The 19263-nt window shown below is 43.3% G+C and overlaps 2 protein-coding genes across 4 annotated transcripts in view; both read left to right on the top strand.

The window, feature by feature from the left end:
* The window catches only part of C6 (complement C6), a 41376-nt gene extending 35920 nt beyond the window's left edge, over window positions 1-5456 (top strand). For all 3 annotated transcript variants that reach the window (XM_075128449.1, XM_048851367.2, XM_048851366.2), the window contains one exon: window positions 3952-5456. In XM_075128449.1, coding sequence (XP_074984550.1) covers window positions 3952-4133 — 182 coding nt within the window. In that variant the 3' untranslated portion in view covers window positions 4134-5456. The remainder of the gene's footprint in view (window positions 1-3951) is intronic.
* Window positions 1-19263, top strand: part of RPL37 (ribosomal protein L37) — a 185068-nt gene that overhangs the window by 76084 nt on the left and 89721 nt on the right. The gene's annotated exons all lie outside the window — the stretch shown is intronic.

The following is a 19263-nucleotide window of genomic DNA, read 5'->3' as shown; positions in this document are numbered from 1 at the left end:
CCGGGTCTCCAGCAATAGAAGGTTAGCAAATTAACTCCTTTCCAGTGGTGGTCAGGTACGCAATGAAGGGTGCCATATAACCTAGACATTTAGGGCTTAATTCTCTGTTCACTGCAACTTGTGTGGTCATTTAAGCCAGTGCAAAGTGGGAGTAAAACATTACCCTTCTGATTATTTTACACTCGTTCTGCATAGTTGTGAATGGCTACACAAGTTGCAGGGCAAAGGGAATGCAGCCCTGGTTCTTATCAATGAAAACATTTTTAACTACTGTGTGTTTGCATTTAAAAACGGCGATACTTCAGTACATCATAAACACAGTGAGCCCCGTTCTGTCGGCCCAGTGTAATTCAGAGTAACTGTCTTGGCTTTGCTTGCCTTATTCCATACTTTTGAGGTTTGGTAATCAGTAGAGTTACTCTGGGTTTACTTATGTGGAACTAAGATCAGATTCTGGCTCAATGTAATTTATGTTGATTGGGGGGGGGGGTGTGCACCTCAAACTGAGATCACCAAATTCCTTTCAATGGGTCACTAAACAGGGGTACAAGATGACCTACAGGAACTTGACCTTTTAAGGCACTTCATACCTGTAGCTTTAATAATGGAAATTAAGCCACCGATATGATCCTCTGTTCTTATGACAGCATAACCTCTAGTGTTGTTTCATGCTGTATAAGCCATATTATATAATCTTTCAGAATAGCTACATTAAATCACTGTACTACTGAGTAGCATAGGGTTAGGCAGCAATGTATCTCTTAGTCATGACTGTATTGTTGTTTTACATAATGGTTTCTTAATGGTATAATTTAAAAATAATGTACGAGAAATCCACATTTATTAAGAGCTCTAACCAACAGAGACACAGTTTGTTGTGAAATCCCTTTGAGGATTAGTGTACAAACATTATTGTGCAACTCTGCTATTTACTGAGTAACAGGGCGAGAGCAGTAGTGATTTTCCAGTAAATTTGTGAAATGTTTGTTGGCTGACACAGCACACAGAGAAGCCTTGCCAGGAAAGGGATGGGCGACAGCCACATTCATTCCTCCACTCACTTTCAGAAACCGGGTGCTCCGGCCCCTTTATGCAGGGTCAAAGAGCCGGAGTGGCATAAAAGAGACTCCAAAGCCCCATATCTGGCTACGGGAGGGGAAGGACAGCTGGGAAGCTGCCTCCTGCAGACCCTCTTGCAACCCCCTGCCAAGGGGACGTTCTAGAGGCCATGCTGTGTGTGTCAGCAGTGAGGCTGTAGCATGCAGCTCTGCAGGGGTTCTAGGCATCCCTGCAGCTCAGAGGGCAGCCCCAGGGAGGCTTCTATAATTTAGACAGGCCCCCATGACTGTATAAGTTCCTAAAGGCCCCTCTCCACTCCTCAGAGTAGCCCAAGAACAGAAGGACACAAAGGTGTCTTAAAGTGCCCACAGTACCCCTTACCCCCTGACCTATAAACTGTGGGCTGCACCGCTTAGAGGCCCAGCCCAGAATGAGAGAGTGAAGAAGTGGGGAGAAGGTTGGAAGAGAAACAAATTTAATCAAAAAGTGTTTGTTTCCACTGTAAGGCTCAGTAAATCCAAGGCAATGCTTAATTGGGCTTTACTCGCTGCTACTAAAGTTCCAGATTTTCAAAATTAAAAATCACATACATTTGTATGTCTTCTCTGGAGAGTCACGTGTCTCCGGACGAAGGAATGCAACTGTTCAGAAATCAGCTGGGAACTCTTCTCCCCGCATGGCAGATTTGAGGCTGCCCTTTCCAATCTGAACACAAAATGGCAGCGTGTCAGTGAGAGTTTGGGGTTGGGTGAGGGAACAGAAGTATCAGGGGGAATGAGAATTGTTGAGCCAAAATCTGGTCTCAGTCCCACTGATGTAAATGAAGAGTAATTTCATTATTTGTGATGTAGTTACTTTGGATTTACAGTCTTGTAAAAGAAATTGGAGTCTGGTCCATAGGCTCCAACTCTGAGGGTGCTCGGGGGCTGGAGCACCCACTGGGAAAAAAATAGTGGGTGCTCAGCACCCACTGGCAGCCCTGTGGATCAGCTCCTCCCCCGTCCCCCCCCCAGACCTCCTGCCCACTGGCAAGCGCCACTGATCAGCCCCTCTCTCTCCCCCCCAGCACCTCCTGCCCGCTGCTGAACAGCTGATAGCAGCAGGCAGGAGGTGCTGGGGGGGATGGAGGAGGAGCAGGGGTAGGAGGAGGTGGAGCGGGGGCTGAGCAGGGGCGGGAAGAAGCAGGGTGGGGGCTTGGGGGAAGGGGTGGAGTGTGGGCAGGGCCTGAGGTGGAGCGGGGGTCGAGCACCTCCTAGGAATTGGCGAAGTTGGTGCCTCTGGACTGGTCCATTGTATCTTAGGGTATATCTGCTTTGTAGTCGGAGGTGTGAGTCCAGCTCGAGTAGCATACTTTAATCTAGCTAGTGTCTCTAAATATAGTTGTGAGAACAGAGCACCATGGGTTGTACAAGCCTGCCCAGAACCCTGTTCCCGCTACGTGCATTCCTAGCCCACACCACACTCTGCCACCACATCTTCCCTGCTGCTTCTAGCCACACTAGCTAGATCGACGCTTGGGTATGCCTACACAAGCTGCAATCACACCTCCAGTTGCAGTGTAGATGTACCCATAGAGAAGCTGAACCTTAGAAATTCAGGGCCAGCCGAGAAGTGATGTGTATATAGTGAGGAAGATCGCCAAGCAAGGTTGAGGGTACTGAGAGATGAGGGAAGGGGAAGAGATCTGGGTGGGGGCAGAGAGAAGGAAGAAATATGAAGAAGATGGAGTAAAGAGGAAAACCTCACATTCTGGATAGCATAAAGGGCAGAGAGGGCAGCTTGTTTGTAAAAGAATAACATTCAGTAAGATCACAGAAGCAAACTATGGAGAAGTCCAATGAGAACATGACAGCCCATCATTTCCTCACTATAAATTCATACAGAATAGGTTTGGCTGAACATCTCAAACTGATTTGGGGTAATAGGTTGGTTGTGGATAGGCACAAAAACCCTCTCGCTTTCCAGACATAGGTAGATACTCTGATATTCAAACCTTTTGTACCTAAACATTTCCAAAACAGTTTAGTCCTGCATGTTTCCAAACCAGTTTGGCTTGTCTATGCAGTAGAGACATTAAAACAGATTATTTTGGTTAAAATCCTTAAGAATGTATTATGCCTTCATGATAGTGCAGCTCTCTCATTCCACTAGTTTTTGAATAGTAGCTGTAACTTAACCTTCATGATGGTTACCCACACATGTTCCAATGAGCATAAAATAGACATAGGATGGAGGCCAGCTTTGGTATTCTTGAGGGTGAGCGTTGGGAATCACTGCGGAGACAGAAGATATGTGAATAATATATGGAAACAAATAAAATGGGAATAAATAAAATTTTACATTTTTAAGTGAGGAAAGGGAGAACTATTTTCTTAGATGGAAAATTTCTGGGATAAAATGTCAGAAATTAGAAGACGTTCCTGTTAAAAATGAGTAATGAAATCACAGTCACCCACATGCTAGTAGCGGAGAGCCTAGGATACACAGAAGGAGGTTTAATGAAATATGAGCAGACACAACAGAAGTTTTAAGCATCCATTTCACAGCATTGCTGCATTTGAAAGTAATTGGAAGTATACAGTCACCATAATGTCTTTGTTCAAAACATCCATGGGCAGATAGAAACTGGCCTGACAAATAAATGGATCAGCTAGGTTAACATTTTACTTGCTCTTGAATGGATCAATGTTGTTAAAATACATGCTTAAAACTTCTGTTGTGTCTATTCTCACTACACTAATATCCAAGGCTGTCTGGAATTGTCATACTGCCAACCTGCAATTTCCTTATCTCTTTCTAGTTCTTTTAAATGTTGCCAGACTTTAAAATACATGCATGCACGTACACACCTGCTGGTATTTGCAACTAAAACTGAAACCTGTCTGTTCACAGAGTCACAGTCACAGTGCTTCTGCCTGATACCCTACCAATGTCCAAAGGTTGAGAGCCAGCTTTATTGCATCCAAATGGAATCTACAAGCAGAAAAAGGACAGTCAGTCTCTGTGCACTGGGAGCAATTAAATGTGCCGGCATGAAAATAGAAGTACTGCATCAGGGGAACTGTTTGAATTAATGTGTTCTGGCCTTATGCAGCCAAAAATATACTTGGCCTTATGCTTCAGGCCATGCAACATAGGACAGCCTCTCCTGAGGAAAGATTGGCTGACTACCCAAATAAATCAAAACAGCAAAAAGCCCCAGAGCTCTGTGGCTGGGATTTACAGACTTGCTCATAGGTTAGTAAGGATCTCATGTAAATGAGCCCTCTACCTCCTACACCCTACTACGCCTGATTTTACCTTTGTCTCTCTCTCCACCTTGCATGTGAAGCACCCCTGTTGGGCTGCAAGAATTACTCCCATTGGCTGCAGCAACATCCTTGTGTTGCTCCTGGAGGGAGGGATGGCAATTGGCTTATTATCTGTTCAAAATTACCTTGTGCTTTGGGACTGAGGGTCTTTCCTACTATCAACAGCTTTAGATTAGTGGTGGGGAGGGGGATTCTGCCCCTTAACCCCTATGATGTTTGGGTCCTCTGCCCTAGTTTTTGGGACTCTGCCCTCCCCAATCCTGATTTGTTGATGGTAGAGGGCTGTCTCCTCTGTCCCTGTCTTCTCACTGGCTGAGCTCCATTCTGGAGTTCTCAGACATGAAGGGGACTCTGGGTGGCCCAGCACCTTTACATTTTCTTTAATGATGGTCCGTCAAACAGAGAGACACTACCCCCAGTACTGAAGACCTTAAACAATGCAATGAGCAGTATACAGCACTGCCAGGTACAGTCATTCCAAAATCATGAATCAGGCCTCCCCAAAATCATGAGATTGACTGAACAGTCAGGTACTTTTTTAAATAAATGTGGGGTTCTCTTTATTTGTCTTCTGGGGTTTTTGCGGTTTTTTAGCCTCTAAGATTCACAGCCTCAAGCTTTCCTTTCCACCCAGGAGAGCTAGAAACTTGCTTTCAAAACAGAAAGAGCTGAGTGTCTAACATAATCACTTAATTCTGTGAGCTGAAGCTTTGAGAAAACCAACTAACATCATGAGACTTGCCAGTTCTCACCATTTTATTGCAACTCTGATGCATCATGCAGTATTGCTCCTATATCTGGCCATTCGGCTGGGCCAAGGTCCAGACTTCATCCAGGAACAGAGGCATGTTTTGGTGGCCACTAAGACTAAACATGGCATGGCAGTTTTGCACCGAAGGAGGTACTAGCTCCTAAGAGCAGGGGAGCTGTGGAACCTCAACAACCACTAAGCCAGTAGTGGCTACGTAGAACCCCAGGGGAAGGAAGTGAGGAATTCTATGCCAAAATAGACCAAAATATTTTGTTGTGGTGTTAAAATTTATAATAAAATCAATACTATAAAAAATAAATACTAACATATCTTGACCTTGTCTGTTTCCAGTTTGTCCGAAGTGTCTCCATATTCTCAAGACTTTCCACGGATTACCTATTATTACTAAGGCTGGTTGGCTCTCAGCGTGATCACAGATCCAGTGATCTTTTTTTTAAAAGAGCTTTGTGCTTTCTTTCAGACTCTACCCCTATCTCCTGGACTCTCTATAGGGGGTAAGGATCTGCTGCTGATGTTCCTGGCTTTTTAATCTTAAAGCTGCCCTTTTAATATGTAAATCTCACCCCGGACATTTTTTAAGCAAAATCCCAACTTGCATTTTTGTTGTGATTATTTTTCACGCTTTGTGATAACAACCCATCTGCCTCATTTATTTTCTTGCATTTCTAAAACATTTAGGAGCTCAGACACTGCTAGTCTTGCACTTGTCTAGCACCTGCCATCTCAGAATCTCAAAGTGCTTTACAAAGGTTTGTTAATTAAGCCTCACCCTCTCTTTCTGATCGGTGTAATGGTAGTTGAGTCCATTTTACCGATAGGAACATTAAAGCACAGAGAGGTTAAGCGACTTGCCTGGAGATACAGAGGAAGTTAGGAGAAGAGCTACGTATAGAATCCAAAGGTGAAATCCTGGCCTTTTGAGGCCTTTGGGAGTTCTGCCACTGACTTCAATAGAGTCAGGATTTCACCCCAGTCATGCTGAGTTCCAGTGCTGTGCTTTAATCACAAGACCTTCCTTCCTTTCTCAACAATTGCCACACAATGCTCAGTTTTATTGTTTTCTGTGACAGGTCTCTCTCTTCTTTTTTGGAAGAAACACTTTCTTTGTAATAATTTTATATTAAGTAACTAGAGAGGCAGTTACTTCCCAGTCAGTAGCAGAAGAAGCTTCATTTACTTTGTCATTGTAAGCTCCAGATAAATGTCTGATTTGATGGATCAGTGCCCAGGGGCCTACATTATAGTTGGGCACAAGGGAGAACACCTGGATAGGTGGCACATAGGAAAAGATCCATCAAGATAACAATGGATTCTAAGACCTAGAGATTGGCAAAAGGGTAGCTGTCCTGGTACAGAAGTTTCACTGTTGCACAGAGAGAACCTACCTGAGCATCACTAATGTAGGAAAGAAGGGTAAAGTATTTTCCAAACGAAGTGTAAGAGCCTACAGTGAATGCAGTAGCTTCACCAGAACATCTTTTTGTTTGTTTCTAAATTTGTATTATGAAAATACAGGTATAACACATGAAATACAGTTAGTATCACAACTTGATTGCTTAAAACAAGAGGAATTCACTGGGAAATTTGTCACGGTCCGTCACGTTTTTGAGTTCTACATAAATGATAGATTCCTCTAGTAGGACATAGGAAAGAACTGAATAATGTTTATTTTTTTCCAGGAAGCGGTCCCCCAAATAAGTTACAATCTTGTAGTATGGAATGAGGATGCAATGGTCATGTTAGTGGTTAGTGATTTTTCCCTGTGCCTAGAATAGCAAACTAGGGTATCTCAGATTGTGTAGTAACCTTGTGAATGCTGACTTTTTAATCTCAACCACTGCATATGGGACAATGAAGGTGGGTGTTTTCAATGTAAGAATATCAGAGAGAACAGGAATTGTGACCAATGGTTGTATGGCTACAATATATGTGCAGACGTGCAAGGTTATCTTTTGCAGCAGGTGCAGTAGACCCATTCTGTGGCTGTAATGGAGGGCTGCTTTTTACCGGCGTGTGATAAATCTGTTGCTGTAGTAGACATTAGTCCTAACTTGATTCCCTTTGAGCCTACTCAGTTTCTAATGTAAAGCTACAAGCTGCACTCAAGAATCTCCGTCATTATTTTTTTCCATACGAGGTCTATGGCATTTAAACTTGCGGCAGTGCCGGACAAGCTAAAGATTTACATAGTCAGTTGACTTGAATGGTTCCTTAAATGCTCCAGTTCAGCAAGAATGGTTTTTATATCCTTCCATAGATTTCTGTCCAGCAACTTCTGCTCGTGGCCTGAATAATAATATGGGCTTAAAACTCATCTCACTTAGTGCTGACCATTGACATTGCTTATGGAGTTAAATTGACGAAGAAAGTTACAAAATGATATTTTGTGTTCAGTTAAAACTTAACTAAAACAAACCCTCTGATATGAGGGGTCAGTTATATTTCTTGATTTGAAGGGCTGTTTTCAAACTGCTCCCAGAGCTGTGTAGGGTTATGTATGCCTGTGAAACTGCATTCCAGTTACTTGGCAGGCAGCCATCGCCTTTTGTAAATTGTCAAGCAGACTTGCTGTTCCATGACTTCCCACAATCTCTGTGTCAAACACCAGAGGAAATCTGCATCTTTTAAATGGGATCATTCATACGCATTGTGCATGTGGTGGACAATGGAGCCCAAGGGAGTTAGGTGCCCAAATTCCATCCCTTAGTCCAGCATAGAATCATAGAATATCAGGGTTGGAAGGGACCTCAGGAGGTCATCTAGTCCAACCCCCTGCTCAAAGCAGGGCCAATCCCCAATTAAATCATCCCAGCCAGGGCTTTGTCAAGCCTGACCTTAAAAACTTCTAAGGAAGGAGATTCTACCACCTCCCTAGGTAACGCATTCCAGTGTTTCACCACCCTCCTAGTGAAAAAGTTTCTCCTAATATCCAACCTAAACCTCCCCCCTATAAACCTTACCCCCACCCTATAAACCTCCACCGCACACAGGACTCGAAGGGGTTAAAATGGCCAGTCAGGCCAATTAACTCCACCGGCTGCACGTGGAGGAGAAGTCAGGGAGCAGGGAATTGATTGGAAGCAGACTCAGCTGGAGGGGCCTAAATAAGCCAGGAAGTTGCCACAGAAGGGGCTGGAGGGAAGGAATCTCCAGTCACTACCTGGGAGAAGGGAAGTGTGTCGGGGGCAGGAGGCACAAAGCCTACAGTTACTCCCTGGGAGGGGAGGGATTGTGGCTGGGAGAGCCAGAGAAGTAGACAAGACTGAGGGGAAAAGCAGCAAGGTATGGGGTAGGTCAAACCTTGGCTGCCAATGGGAGGGCCCCTGAACCTGGGCCTGGGTCCCCCTACCAGCCACTGACGAAGTGGCACCGGCAGGGCAGTGAGTAGGAAGACTGCCTCAGCCTGTTTGTGAAGAGAGACTTTCCCACCCCAGAAGGGGGAACGGTGGAGAGACCTGGCCAGAGGGCTAAGTCACAAAGAGGAAGCTGCAGTTCCTAGAGCAAGAGGGGGTCAGCAGAAAGAGAGGACGATAGAAGAAACACCAGAAGGGGAGAGTGCAACACCTGGCCAGAGCTAATCCCAAGGATTGCCAGGAGAAGGTGCCACAAGCAGTGAATGAACCCGAGACAGGCACTTTGCAGCTTCTAGATGTTTGTTTACAGCCTCATCCAATGTAGGCTGGACTGACGCTAGTGATAGGGGCTGCATTTACAGATCTTACTCGTCCAAAATGCCCACTGATTTCAATGGGAGTTATGCATGAGTAAAGTCTTCAGGATGGGGCTCCTTTAAAGAAGTGGAAGAGGAACCCTTTAAAGAATAAGAGTGCAAGACCTGGGAGATCCACATTTCCTCCCAGGCTGATTTTTGAAGTTGGGTGAATAAAACCTGAATAGATTCATAGATACATAGATCTGTGCATCACACAGATGAGCGTTTCACCCAGTAATTCCTGCAACAATTTTGATTGAGCTAGAACATATCCTTTGGAACATTGCCAGTCTTGATTTACAGATCTCAAGCAATGGAGAATCTACTACTCATATCCCAAGGTCAGTTGTTCCAATGGTTACTTACCTTCTCTGTTTAAAAAAACTGTACCTCGTTTCTCGTCTGAATTCTTCTAGCTTTACCTTCAAGCCACTGGATCTTGTTTAGCCTTGTGTTTGCTAGACTGAAAAGTAAAGCTGGGCATAACATTTCTAGCAAAACAGGATTTAATCAGAAAATGCTGATGCGTCAAACCCACCATGTTTTGCAGAAGCATGTATCAGCTTTGACAAGCTACAAGCAAAGTTCTCTTAGAAACCTGCCTGGTTTCCTGCTAGCTCACCTGCTGGGCTGCTGGTAAGCCCCAGGTTCCCAGGGTCTGCACCCCCAGAGCAGCCTCGCTATGTGGGCAGTCCCACGGTTGGGATTCCAGAGCTTAAGTACTCCCTGCCTCAGAGCTGGCAGCCTGGAAACCCTGGGGGTTCTCAGCGCTTCTAGGGTCCTTGGCACAGAGCTGGGAGCCCCAACTCCCAAGCTAAAAGGCTCCTGACTACCAGGGCTTCTAAGCTCCTGTCAACCCTAGTGGACTGACAGGGAGCTGGGAGCCATGGCTGAGCCAGAAGCCTCACAGCTTCAGCTCCCAGGGTCAATTTCATTTTGAAATGAAACCTTTTGATTAGTTCAAAATGAATTTATTATGGATTTTCCTTTCCACAAAAAAATCTACTTTTTGTTCTGAAATGGAACTAATTTTTTTCAGAATTTCAAATTTTCCTGCAGGATGGAAATTCTGACTTTCAGCCGGCTAAGAGTCATCTATTATAAGAAATCTTCCTCTGTTGGTACTGTTAGACGAAGAGAGTAATACAGTTTAGAATGAAAACGCTGATTAAACTGTAACCTTCTCAACAAGCTGAAATATCCACGGTTCCATTTATGACAATTCACTATTTCTCTCCTGAAGAGGACCTGACAGACCCAACACAACCCCAACACTTTTGAATGTTTGTTCACTCACATGTGCATGAATGTGGCTCCTTTCCCAGCCAGTGTGAGCCCCTGAGGCAGGTATTTGGTGAGTGGGCCGACGGGCTGTGAGTGGAGGCCACTGCCACTAGACCTCCCTATTTATGGTGAGAAAGAGATAAAAGAAATGCCACTGGCATGGCCACTCAGACAAACATGGGGAGGAACAAGAAAGCTAGCTAGTTAGCTAGCGGTCCCCTCAATAGAGGATAAGTAGGCAAGAAAAAAGCAACTATCCTTGAAACAAGGAACTAAACCTGCTATGCTGCTTTCCGAAACTATTCCGTTAGTAGCAGGACTGACAACCCGACCTCTCTCCAACCCCAACAAAGGGAAAAGGTTTATTGTCACTGTGTTCCAAGGAGCATAAAAGAACCACAGAGAACACCCACCTGTTGGGCAAGTGACCCATCCTATTGCACCTTGGAGACCAGATCTACAGTGAAAAGAACAAGCCTTCTCCAAGTCTGTTCTTGTTGGTGGTGGGGAGGGAGATCACAGAGCCTACTTTAGGAATACTACTGTATTACTACTCCCGTATTACTGTAATAATACTCCTTCTCCTACTGTCAAGGAGGAGAACAACAGAGGCTCTACCTGCAGAGATAGCCTGGGTAGAGAACTGATCTGAACCAAGTGGCTTGCATGGCTGGAGCCTTGTGGTGCAATTTGCTGACCATTGGATTTTGCTGAGACCATTGGGTTTTGCTTGAGACAGTACTGTTGGACATATGGTTTGCTTGAGTTGGAAGAACAATGGGATAGGACTAGGCCATTTAAATAAGGGCTACATAGCCTTTATATTGTGAACTCTTTGGGGAAAAAACTCATTTATTTGGCACAGTTTACTTTCTATATATAGTTATGTACATGCACTTACAGAATAAACAACCAATAGTGATATGCCAGAATCTGCCACACTTTCTCAGATTGGGCAATATGTCTTCACACCATTGAAAGCACTACTTCTGATGCTGTATGATTGAAGATGATCATTTGTATCGTTGTTGCTATCACTGTTCTACAATTGCAACTAATCTTATACAAAGTATGTCATGTTAAGGTATCAATGGCAAAGTTATAATCTGCCAAGTAAAACAATCCTGTTTATATGCCTGTATCATCTTTGTATCTGAAGGTATGAATACTTGCTATGTATTTGTATCTCAAACATGTGTTTGTTCTTGGGTGACGACCACAAGATAGTTTTGCATCCAGTCTAGCCAGCCCAGTTGTGATGAACCATTCAGTTGTTCATGGACTATTGAAGCTTGATGGGCCATTAAGAAAAATCAACTATCCAGATGTCTCTTCCTGGAGATGCTTCAGACAGCAAGGAGCCACTCTTGTGAATCAGCAACACGTGTAAGGGCATGTGATATGGAGATGTGACCTAGGATTCCATCTTTGTCAGTAACTTTCCATCACACAGGGGCTGAGGGCTTTGTTTGGGACAGTAAATTTCTATGCACATGGCAGAAGATGTAAAAGACACCTGAGACAGCTCCATGTTGCTTCATTCCTGTTCCAGTCAGGGCTGGCTCTACAGTTTTTGCCACCACAAACAGTGAAAAAAACTGCCTCTGCGGATGGCAAAAGGAAGAAGCTGTCGCCGATTTGCCACCTCGGCAGGCAGAGGAACTGTCACCCCTTTCGAACTGCAGCCCAAGCACCTGCTTGGAACGCTAGTGCCTGGAGCCGGCCCTGGCTCCAATTCTCTGGACTGTGGATTTACAACTAAAAGGAGTATTTTGAACTATGGACTGAGGACTTTGCAATCTTTTGGAAGTTACCAGAGAGACTTTTGCAAGCCAGCAGTCTATTCCATCACTGCTCTGATCCTGACCTATGAACACTGAAAATCACTTGTATGTACATGATTCTTTAACCATTCAATAAATCTCTTCTTTTCTTTTATTAGTAAAGTCTTTAGTTAACTACAATGAACTAAGAACTGGCTGCCAGCATGCTATTTGGGTAAGATCTGAAATACATATTGACCTGAGGGTAAGTGTCTGATCCTTTGGAATTAATAGAACCTCATATATGGTGAATTGAGTTTTCAGTAACCTCTCACTCTATTAGACCAGTTTGTCTGGATGGGAGCCAAGGGCTGGAATGCCTTAAGGGGACAGTTTGGGTTCTTGTTAACCAGTGTGGTGCTACAGAAGCTCTCTTGATACTGGCTTGGTGAATCTAACTATAGAATAAACCGCCAGTTTGCGGGGGATTGTCTACCCTGTTTCTTGTAATCTGCCCTGAGTGTGGCATTTTCAGTATGGTCCATCCCAGGCACCCGGTCACACTACTCACCATGGATAAGGACCACAAAATTGGGCCAAGAGACCATAGGAAATGGTGGACTTGTAGTAATAATTTTATTCGCACTGTCATAATTCCCATATCAAATAAATGTTCTTATGTCTCTGAATAGATAAAGGCATTCCAGTTCTATCAGGCACCAGGCACTCTTCCCTTAGGAAAGAGTGCACATCCCCTTCCAGAGGAGTTCAGGGCATAATGAGAGAAGCAAATCTCTCAATTTGCCCTCTTTGTCCATATAATAATTTTTAGCAGTTGCAGCATTGGATAAAGAGAAAGGAATATGGCAACATTTCATTTTCAGCTGTTGTTAACAAGCAAAAATGAAGTTAAAAAGCCTGTTTGTGTTTTTAACTTGACTGTGTCTCAAGTGATTTGGGGGGACATTTGACATGTTTAACAGCTTCTGAATATCAGAATACAGTGAATAACATATATTCATATTCTGTAGTTGGATACCTTCAAACCTTTGGACAAGGTTATGTTAGTATACTTCATCCTGCTGAGGGGTCCTACTGTGACATTACCCATGGAGTTCATGGGTCAAGCTGTTCAAAACCCTGCAGTAATGGAGCTGAGAGCAGAGAGAGATGCGTGTGCGCTGCTCCATTGCTTTTATGTATTCAGACATAATGGGCCTCTAGAAAAATGAAGTTAACAGTCAGGGAAGTAATTGTTCTGGCATAGGAAAGCCTAAAAGAACCAGAGGTCTGTGCTAAAAATCTCATTTTCCCTTTGGCAATTGTTGCTTCCATAACCTTCCTGATAAAACAGAACTGTTCATTTATCAGAATACTTAGATGGCAAATAAATTTCAGACCCGTCCCAAAGCATATAAGACATTTACAAATTCTCATGAGAAAGAATTAAGAGTTAGAATGGGACATAATTAGTAATTGTGTTGGCAAATGCAGACTTGTTAATGATTGATTAAATATTAATCTGTGCGTTGACCTAAATGTGATCACCAAGAACTCGTTATATTTCTCTTTCTCTCCCTTAGAAGCTACTGAACAATGAAGCTGGTTTACAAGACATGGCTCTTTTTAATCTTGGATCCCACTGTGAGCAAAGCACATATATGGTACTTGATGATAATGCCATAACTAACTACCCTTTTGCTTTTCAGACAAATAAGAAATGATACCTACTATATACAAAAGTCTTGTGGCCAACTGTGTGCAATGTGGGACTCTTGGGCATGCAACTATCAGGCTTGTCTTATCAATTACCAGATTGGAGACATTGGTCTTTGGTCAGAATGTGACCCATGTGTTAAAAAACAATTAGGTAGAGAATAAAATGGGTGGTTGTTGAGAAATGGTGACTATTAATGGTCACCTTTATGTCAAGCAAGTATTTTGATACTGGACAACATTATTTGCTTGGTAAGGCATATGTATAAATTAGAACATAAGAACGGCCATACTTGATCAAACCAAAGGTCCATTTAGTCCAGTATCCTGTCTTCCAACAGTGAACAATGCCAGGTGTTTCAGAGAAAATGAACAGCACAGGTAATCAAGTGATCCATCTCCTGTTGCCCATTCCCAGCTTCTGGCAAACTGAGGCTAGGGACACCATCCCTACCCATCCTGGCTAATGGCCATTGATGGACCTATCCTCCATGAATTTATCTAGTTCTTTTTTTAACCCTGTTGTAGTCTTGGCCTTTGCAATATCCTCTGGCAAAGAGTTCCATAGGTTGACTCTGTGTTGTGTGAAGAAATACTTCCTTTTGTTTGTTTTAAACCTGCTGCCTATTGATTTCATTTGGTGACCCCTAGTTCTTGTGTTATGAGAAGGAGTAAATAATACTTCCTTCTTTGCTTTCTCCACATCAGTCATGATTTTATAGACCTCTACCATATCCCCCCTTAGTCGTCTCTTTTCCAAACTGAAAAGTCCCAGTCTTATTAATCTCTCCTCATATGGAAGCTGTTCCATAAACCTAAACATTTTGGTTGCCCTTTTCTGAACCTTTTCCATTTCTAATATAGCTTTTTTGAGATGGGGCGACCACATCAGCACCCAATATTCAAGATGTGGGTGTACCATGGATTTATAGAGAGGCAATATGATATTTTCTATTTTGTTATCTATCCCTTTTTAAATGATTCCCAACATTCTGTTTGCTTTTTTGACTGCCACTGAGTTTTTGACTGCTGCTGCACATTAAGTGGATGATCCACAATGACTCCAAGATCTTTCTTGAGTGGTAACAGCTAATTTAGACCCCATCATTTTATATGTATAGTTGGGATTGTTTTCCAATGTGCATTACTTTGCATTTAAGACCATAACGTAATAAGCCTACAAGCCTCAAGACCTTGAAGACAATAACTTAGCTAAACTAATTGAGGCATAAGGCCTCAAAAGCCTTAGCATAAGCAGCTAACCAGGAGTAACCTTGGATCATAAGATATCACAAGATAGAATACTGTAAGAAACTAGCTGTCATGAAACCACAAGATGCCAGTTTATACCAGCTTTAGGTATTTTAAGTTATGAACATCAGCAGACATTGACCACAAGAATACCATGGTAACTAATTGATGTATATGCTAAGAAGCTCTAGGTAAAAGGTCTAGTACCCTGTAGAAGAAGGACACCCCAACATTAGTAGGGCGAGGAAATACAGATAAGGAAAAGGGGATTAAACCCTACTAAATATGCATTAGTCATATTGGGTGTCAGCATAACACATTATAAAAGCTGTATCCAGGCCTGTGTGCCTTGGGAAATGCCAGGTTGATGACCGATGATGATGAGAACGAGGAGGAGGAGGATGACTAACACTTCAGATTTTTCTGTAAGGGATCATGTGAGTATATGGATGCTCACACACTCATTTTATATTGTCGCTATCTTCAAGATTTAAAGGGCCCAGGCTCGATTTAAAGGGCCCGGCTGCGGTAGTGGTGGCTGGGAGCCCTGAGTCCTTTAAATCACCGCTGGAGCTACCAGCTGCAGAGGCAGCTGGGAGCCCCAGGGCTCAGGGGCAATTTAAAGGCCCTGGGGCTCTGGCTGCCGCTATCATAGCAGAGCCCTGGACCCTTTAGATCGCCGCTGGAGCCCCTGGCTGCCGCCACTACCCCAGGGCTCCAGCAGGGGGGCTCTGGCTGCAATTTAAAGGGCCTGGGGGTCTGGCCGCTGCCAGGACCCCCAGGCCCTTTAAATCGCCGGCCTGGGAAAGTCGGTCTGGTACAGCACACTGGCTTTTGCCAGTACGCCGTACTGATCCATACCAGCTTGCTTTCACCTCTGGACTAAATACACATTTAAAGACACACAAGCTTGTTGCCATGAAAAAGCTGATATTTGTCAAAACACCACAAAGTTAGTTGGTGACATGCTAAGATTTCAGTATTCTCAGAAGAAAGAAGAGAAGAGGAAGATCCTAATGAAAAGAGTAAGTAGCATGTGAAAATACTAAATAGAATGTGCTATCTTACGAAAGACTTGCCATTACTGAACAAGTTGAAAATATGCCCTTCAATGGAGAATTTGACTGTAACTTTATTCAACCGCTCTGTTTTGAAGGCAGAATATGATCCTGATATTCCAAAATGGCTGAAAAGAGTCAAGACAAATTCACTAGTCCAGTTATTCAAAAATGAGATACTAGAAATCACAGCTCTTAGAAATGTGAGGGATGTTTGAGGAAATTTCTGGAAGATGAAATACAATGGTGGTAAATGAAACAACAGACTTCTCCAACAAAGAGCAAATGGTTTTATGCCTGTGATATGTAGATGATGACATGAATATTCATGAAGAATTAATTGGATTGTATAATATAGCCTATATATCAGCGGAGGAAATAGTATCAGTAATTAAAGATAAATTATTGTCCAAATCTGAGGATCAACAACTGTGGCAGACAAAGCTATCTTGGTGTCACTAACATGGCAGCCTTAGTATCAGGTGTTAGCAGATTGCCACAGGAGAACCGATGAGCTGCTTATTTTCATTGCTGTGAGCATGTTTTGAATTTGGCATGCTCAGAACATTATTAAAAATAATATTATCCTAAGAGATCATTTTGAAATGGCTTATGAAATTAAAGAAATCGCCCAAATGAGCTGCTATATTTCAGAACATAAAATATGAAGTGTTAAGTGCGTCTCCAGGCATCCGTGTCCTCTGCCCAATGAGATGGACTCTCCATGCAAAAGCATTGGCTTCCATTTCAGAGAAGGACCTGGCACTATGTACAACTTTGGGAAGATGCAAAGGATACAATGAGAGATTGTGAAATGGGAGCTTGAATTGGTGGCACAGCAGTTCAAATGGAAAAGTTTTAACTTCCTCTTTGGTGTTGACCTAGGTTGACTGCCATGTTTAGGACTTTTCATTCTGTCCAAAACTCTGAAAGGATTGGACATCTCAGCAACAAAAGGCCAATCTCTTATTAAAACAACACTTAATTCACTTCACTCCATCCAATCAGATGAAAGCTACATATTTTAAAGTTGGAGATAGTTGGAATGCTTGAGCTTACAAAGAGGAGATAAGTTTCCAAGAAAATGCAAATAGGAACAGGTGACCCATCTACCCAAATTCAGAAAAAGAATTTTACAAGTGAATCTACCGTGAAGTAATTGACTTTACAATGTCCAGTATTCAATCAAAATTAGGACAGAAAGGCTACAAAATTATTCAAAATCTTGAAACTCCTACAATTCAAACACAAGTTGAAATGTGCTTCGGGTGTACGGTTCCAATTTCAACCATGATCAACTGATTACCCAGCTTCATCTGTTGCAAGCCGACAGAAAGATTATTGAAGTCAGGTCAGAAATATCTCAGTTCATTTGGTCAAGTCAAATGTCAGCTGTTTACCAGAGTCACGAAGTTGATGAAAATAATTTTGGTGTAAATGGTATAAGTGAATGCTTTGAATTTCAGTGCTCTGCATTGTATTAAAAGATTACTTTGATCCACAATGGAATAATCACAGCTGATCTGGTGCATGACTTTGCATGTGTATGAGGACAAAACTGATAGCTTACAGTTTACAGAAAAATGTTGCAGAATAATTCATTTAAAAAACACAGGGTGAAGATAATTGTTTGGAACCTTTTTAGCTGTGTCATTCTCTTTACTCATGTTTGAAAAGGTAATGCTTTAATAAGTAGTTCTGCACCATGACTAAATCTGTCCATTTTTAATAAGGTGAGATAACTGAGCGTCTGTTCCAAATTCAGTGTTTCGTTTATTTATTAATTGTTAGCCGACGGCCAAGGATGTTCGGTGAGGTACCAGCTATGCCCGTTTATACCATCCGTGACTTTAACCGCTAGGACGCACTGTCCCTTCGCGGCGGGCAGCCCGGGCTAGGCTGACGGATGCCCCAAGGTCCTAACCACCCGTGACTTTAACTGCTAGAGCTCAGAGCTCCTTCGCAGCGGGCAGCCAGGATTGACTGACAGGTGCCCCAAGAGTTTGCCCCGTGGAGGCGGCACAACTCAACGCTAGGCTCTTAGTACTCTCACCTAATGGCCAGGCTTTAGAGCCAAAACGGCTGAGGTTCTTTAATTGTGTTGGCTGCTTTACAGTAAACCAGAGAAAACAAGTCAGGCTTATGCACAAATGGTTATCAAAATTTATTAAGCTAGATTCTAATCATGTGGTTACAAAATTGCTAGTGCCTATTTATTTAAATGTAGAGATGTTACACACACAAACAAGTTACAAAACTGAAGCCACAATCCCAAAGAAAGAAAACAAAGTATAGAGCTCTATTTCAAAATATGTGTACACTAAAGATAGGAGATCAGGTGTGGGTGCTTCTTACCCTCCTTGCACCTCTCGATTCCAGCGGTGCCAAGCCAGGATCGGTCACTCAATTCCGTGGAAAGACGAATAAGGGACAAGGCTTAGGGACCCTCTTAGCTGCAGAAGCCTTGGGAGGCTGTCACTTATCTGACCAGCAGATAGATAGTGAAAAGCACTAAAAAATCATGGTGCTGTAGGTCCCCTACTTATACCTCTGTACTCCTTTATTCTCTTTCTCCTTTCTTATGCCAAATTGAGGCTGGTCTGTCTGGGTGACGCCAGCTTTCGCAAGAGTAGTTTACACTTGCAAAGGAGAGAAACAATAAGTGTCGACTGCTGGACATTTCTTTTATCAGGGTAAATATTTTCCCACCTAGGATGTTGGTGTGTGTGCATCACACTATTTAGTAGGGGCTAAGAGCCATGTCTGTCACAGGGCCTCTGCCTGCTGTGAGCTTAATCCTTGTATATGTTCCCAGAGGCACATTGTAGCAGCACACCTGTGCTTTTCACAGCTTCAAAGGCTGTGCTGGAATATATGTTAAGTGCCCTGTTCCGGCTTCCTCCTGTGTTTCCAGCAATGCTGGTCTGAGGGGGGGGGGGGTGTTGGCTGTCTGGCTACATTAATGCAATCCCTAATTTTTGAAATAGACTAAAGATCCCCCAAATCCCAAGTTGTCTACATCCATGAACTAAAAATACTGTATAGATATGTAGAGGGATGGTTACCCTGCTCCTGAAATAAGAGGAGTGTGAACAGCTGAGGGAACAGCTGGGAGAACACAGGTGTGGCCAGCACAGTCAGGGCCCAGCTGGCCCTGATAAGAGGGTTGAAAGGCAAGAGGAGATGGGGAGCTCCAGTCTGGTAAACCCCCCAGGCTGCAGGTCTTGTTAAAGGCCAAAGCAGATACTGGGGTTGCAGAGGTACAGCCTGGTCCAACCCCTTTGCTGATGTTGAGTGGCCATTACAGACTGCAGTCTGCCCCAGTGAAAGGGGGCTA

The sequence above is a fragment of the Caretta caretta genome, chromosome 5 (genome assembly GCF_965140235.1).
Source record: "Caretta caretta isolate rCarCar2 chromosome 5, rCarCar1.hap1, whole genome shotgun sequence".
Classification (NCBI taxonomy): domain Eukaryota; kingdom Metazoa; phylum Chordata; order Testudines; family Cheloniidae; genus Caretta; species Caretta caretta.
This window is presented reverse-complemented; position numbering and strand designations above follow the sequence as displayed.